The sequence below is a fragment of the Nicotiana tabacum genome, chromosome 6 (assembly GCF_000715075.1).
Source record: "Nicotiana tabacum cultivar K326 chromosome 6, ASM71507v2, whole genome shotgun sequence".
Taxonomy (NCBI): domain Eukaryota; kingdom Viridiplantae; phylum Streptophyta; class Magnoliopsida; order Solanales; family Solanaceae; genus Nicotiana; species Nicotiana tabacum.
The window spans coordinates 11,988,212-11,993,839 of record NC_134085.1 but is presented as its reverse complement, the minus strand read 5'-3'; the positions used below and the strand labels follow the sequence as shown (position 1 = coordinate 11,993,839).

The 5,628-nt window shown below is 32.1% G+C and overlaps 1 protein-coding gene across 1 annotated transcript; it reads left to right on the top strand.

Moving 5' to 3' along the window:
- Positions 1-202: 202 nt before the first annotated feature.
- Positions 203-5,395, top strand: LOC142181579 (protein VERNALIZATION 3-like). The gene is made up of 4 exons (XM_075254555.1): positions 203-408; positions 696-757; positions 3,139-3,179; positions 4,937-5,395. Exons 1-4 carry the CDS (start codon positions 211-213, stop codon positions 5,167-5,169), a joined length of 534 nt encoding a protein of 177 aa, XP_075110656.1. The 5' UTR covers positions 203-210; the 3' UTR covers positions 5,170-5,395.
- The last annotated feature ends 233 nt before the right edge of the window (positions 5,396-5,628 follow it).

Sequence of the window (5,628 nt, the reverse complement as noted above, 5' to 3'; positions counted from 1 at the left end):
AGGGGGAAAAGAGAAAAGCAAAAAGCTACTACGTATAGTAGATTCTTTTGAAAGATATGACAGCAAAAGCACAAGCACGCACAGAACACACAACACACACACATATATATATATACCCTACCCTTAAGACTTGAAAAAACATGCATATAGCCCCATAAGACACTAGCCATCGTCTTGTGTTTAGCTATTTAGTTTAATTTAAGTATCAATATGCCAAGAGAACGTGAACCTCTGGTAGTTGGTCGAGTGATAGGGGATGTATTGGACCCTTTCACAAGATCTATTGGCCTAAGAGTTATTTATAGGGATAGAGAAGTTAATAATGGGTGTGAGCTTAGGCCTTCCCAAGTTGTTAACCAGCCAAGGGTTGAAGTTGGTGGAGATGACCTTCGTACCTTTTACACTCTGGTAATATTTTTTATGTTTTAAAATAAATAATTCAATTATATTGTCTCTTTGACTTATAGGTTATGAGTTCGAGTTGTGGAATCAGCGAATGATGCATGTATTAACGTAGACTGCCAATATCACATCCTTCGTAATGCAGCATTCCTCGGATCCTGCGTAAATGCGAGAGACTCTAAGCTGTGCTTTTTTATACATTGGGGAATTTAGAAGAGAAATGGTGGTAGAATCAAATGAGCAATTATTGTGTGAGAGACTCTCAGTGACATCATTTTTTTTTTTTTGTTAAGGTTATGGTGGACCCTGATGCTCCAAGTCCAAGATATCCAAATCTAAGAGAATACCTCCATTGGTTAGTATCGTCCTTTTTCTCCCACCTCCTCATTATTATTTCTTTGTTTTTTGACTTTATTAAGTGCAAATTGTGCCAATTGATTGTTAGTATAATTTTATATATGTATATTTTGAGTTTTCCTATGTTGCATATCTCCGGTGTCCTATGTGAATGATAGTACGGAGTCGCTATCATGATATAAATTTTCCCGGCATGAGTTAGATCATTGGGTGCCATTCTCGGTCCTGCGAATTTTGGGTTGTGACAAAGGCCTATGACCTTTACTATAATATTGTTATATTTTTCGTTGAGAGTCGGAGATATATCGAGTTTCTTTAGCCAAAGGTCTTGCGTGTGGTTGTTAACCACAAAGTCGGAGTTTCAAGCCCTCCTAGCATATATTTATTCCATATTTGTGAAATTACACTGAGTTTGTTGTTGTTGTTGAGTCGAGAATCTATCAAAATAACATCTCTATCTTATAGTACAAGATAAGGGTAAAGTCTGTGTACATTTTACCCCTTCCCGGCCTCCAACAACATCAACAACATACCCTGATGATAATGTGACGGTAGTGGTTGTTCTTGGTACGATGCAACGTAGAGACTGCCAACTTTAAACCTAATTATGCTTTGCTTTCTTCTTTACCGAGGTTTTTTATGGGAAGTTTATAAACCATGAAATGTGCAGTCACAATCTTCGTACGTTGTCATTTCATCTATCTTGGGTCAGAATGACCATATCTTATTCCCAATAAAAGTTTCCAGAGATCTTTTAATTAGGAAAAAGAGAAAAGGGAATAACCAAAAAGAAATGGAGTAGTTAGTGCACCAAAACTCTACTCTTTATTCAGTCTACTATCTTATTCCAAAATCAGTCCTCTGCACTTTATTCCCTCCTATGGTTGCCTCATGTGCTAGAATCATGCACTAGTATTTAAGGGGTCGTTTCCTATGACGTAATAGGGAAAATGATATATTTATAACTTTGGTATTATTAATTTCTTGTTTGATAGTATTTTTTAATATAATTTATATACCTTGTTCGATATACTATTCTTATATATAATAAATTATGGCATCAGCAATATCATAATTTTTAATACATAAATAAGAATGTACAAAGACAGAACTGCGTACCCCTTTCTAAATCTTTAATACACCAAATCATATGTCGATAAAAAATTATCTCAGCATAACTAATTACAACATAACTAATCATATTATAATTAATCTCAACATTACTAATACATCCTATTTAGTATTATTCCTAACATCCTGCTAAACTACCCTTAACTATTTTACATGGACTGTTTATATTACTTAGACTTGCCATGTTAAACTAGTTGAATAATTCAACCACAATATATAAAGCTTTTCCGATACACTAACACTAAAATCAGCTGAAACTTCAACATACTTTTGTTTATTGTACCTAGTACAATATTGGTGTCAAATCGATGATATTAAAAGTATTTGGATTATTTCAAGTAACAGAAAAGAAAACAGTAGTTACTACGTTAGTGATGTTATATGATGGTTCAGAGGACTTGAGAATTTGTTAGTACATTACTTATTCTCTCTCTCTACCATTACATGCAATACTTTTTCTTAATCAATTATAAAATAAAATGATGCGTTTTATTATTTAGAAAACTCTTTAACGGTAAATTTCTCATTTCATACTTAAAAGAACATAATAATCAAGCGGACCTAGGATTTGAAAGAGCAGAGGACTGATTCTGGACATTGGTTGAGCAGTTCGCTTTAAGGGTTTCAGGTAATCATATTTTTTAAATATATATATATATATATATATATATATATATTATCGATGTTAACGGGGTTCAATAACCCCTATCAATGTAGCTTTCGCCTATATCTATAATTATATAAATTAAGACATGCTTTAATAACCATTTAAATTCAGATCATAAGTTTTAAACATACTTTTTATGTGCACAAAAAGTCGTTAATGTTTACTGGTTGATATATATGTCAAACACCGTCACATAAATTGAGATAAAGGAAGTACGTTTGTGCTTTCCCAAGAAGGTACGTACAAACCAGTAGTACGTACCTAAAGAAAAATACAGTAATAATTTCTTTCTCTGAGGTTGGCAAAAGTATCCAGCGGTTAACGTCATTGATTCATCATTTCCATTTTGTCAAAAGTTCGTCTGATTTTATTCTTTGGAGCAGAAGATTTTAGAGTGAACTCCTTTGATTTGAGCTTTGATATGAACCGAAAGTAATTCAATATTTTCTACTACAATTTTACAAATTATTAAACTCTTCTGTGAAGAAAAGAAATTCCCATATATTTAATGTTTTTTTTTTCTTGTTAATTCAAACAGGTAATCACTAATTATCTGCTTTTTGCTAATGAACCCTCGACAGGTTGGTCACTGATATTCCAGCTACCACAGGTGCAAGTTTTGGTAAGCAGCTCTTTCGTTTAATTGTGTGAGTTAAATTCCTTTAAATCTTGTCAAATTAAAGACAAATACACAAATATTAATTAGAAGATGAACAAAAGGCAATAGTATGATTTTACAATGAGAGATATTATAATTAGAAAATGGTTCAACTTAACTTTTTACAATTTGAATAGAAAAAAATGACTTTATAAATTAAGATCTCTTATTTTTTAGTTCCTTACGAATAAAATAAATATTCTTTAATTTAGAAAATTTGACATATCAGTACAAATAATTTGTAACAGACCACAAATTCAATTGACCCGAAAAACTTTTTATACGTAAAAAAAATATTTATCAAGGACAAAGGTGGAATTTCTCGCTCCAATTTTTTACCTTAGTAATGCACAAACATCATCCTACCACAGGATTTGATGGGATAGTAGGAATTTCTTTACTTTTAATTAGAAATTCTAGGTTGAGCTTTGGCAACAGAAAATCTCTTAGTAGAAGCATTTCACTCCGTAACATAATTCGAGCCGCGTCTAAACTAAATGTTGGGCAAGGTTTCATACTCTCTCTTATATGGACACATCCCTTCTGACTATATATATTATGGGGAAGGGAGGTGAGATCTACTCATTGATTTTATATTAGATGAGTGGCCGTACTATAACCGTTCACGATAAATATAGGCTCACACGCTACACACGAGAATGAATTGGCCTATTCAATGCTAATCAAAATTAGTCTAGATGCTTAGAAGGAAAAAATGGACTATCATCAAGATTTATCTTATCATCTTTAGTGGTCCAATACTATGTATAAATAACAATGGTGAGTCCTTAAAATCCATAGCTTTTTAGGAGCTATAGTATTTGCTTTCATGAATTTCATGTCCTCCTTTCTTTCTCCTTTGTTCCTTTTCCCAAAATAGACCAAACATTATCACTAATGCTTTGCTATTGACACAAGCATAAAAAAGTTATGGTTTTCGATCATATTTGTTGGCAATGTTGCCTTTTATCATGTTGTCACAAATTATTGATTGATGTGCCCTAAGCTTTCCTAAAAGAGAATAATGGTCTAATATCCTTCTAAAGTTACGTTCCATCACTTTAATATAGATATTAGTTATACATAAATTAAAAAATACTACCAAACAAAAGATTAATAATACCAAAATTAATAATTATATTATAATACGTCATACCAAATGACCCCAAAAAGATGATCATGTCTTTGAGACTATGGATGTATTAATTTAATTTATTTGTTGGTTGGTCACTTTTAACACATGCCATAGGACTTTTTTTTTGTGCTACATCGTACTTTTTGTCGTATTCTGAATACGTACATAACTAGATTGCACATAAATCATATCGTTTAGGGTTTAAAGAATGTCCAATCTTAATGCTTATGTAATTAACCTTTGAAAAAATACATAGAATAAACTTGAAAATTGGGAAGAATATGTAAGTTTGAGCTATTAGAAAAATCACATTTTTACTATATAAATATGTTACTATGTCTGAACTAGCCCCTCATGTGTGGAGCTGGCCATGCATTTTCATATTGTACTATATTATGTCGCAATATGCCTCCTTACTTATAGGTCTGATTCTTTTTTAATTTATGGATTCTGGTGACAGATTGAAACTCATGACCTCCTATTGCTCTAATATCATATTGATTATGTGATTATTTCATCAATTATTACCACATGATATATATGAACAAGAACAACTAATTTATATACTTATATGGTATTATTATAGGGCAAGAAATTGTGTGCTATGAAAGTCCAAGGCCAACAATGGGAATACATCGCTTTGTATTCGTATTGTTTAGACAATTGGGTCGACAGACAGTGTATGCTCCAGGATGGCGTCAGAATTTCAATACAAAAGACTTTGCTGAACTCTATAATCTTGGTTTACCGGTTGCTGCCGTCTATTTTAATTGTCAAAGAGAGAGTGGCAGTGGTGGACGTAGAAGGTCTGCCGATTGATGACATGCTTTTTTAATACTTATCATTTTAATCACTCTACCAAAAGGTATATGCTTTGCTTGGAAAAGAAAAAGAAAATTCTTAAAAAGTTTGTATGCAACAAAATGGCACATTAGCTTTACTAGCAATATTGCCATACATCTGTAATTGTACTTTCTATTACTGCATAAATATAATACTTGTCTCGTCTAATAATTACCAGCCGTGAACATAGGGTTCTCAAATATATAGAAGTTGCTTATCCAACTTATAACTTTCCTTTGCTTTCCCCTCATGATTCTTCTCTCGCTATATTTATAGTGCTAAATAATCAACATATATACACCACAATAATAATTGATTAAGCTTCTTTTTTATGTTGCAAGTAGTTCATGGTTAATAGTTGCTAGAAAAAATCCTAATTAGTCGATTGAGCTTGGTTTAGTTGTGCCAGTCGAATTTTATTAATTTTGAGCATAG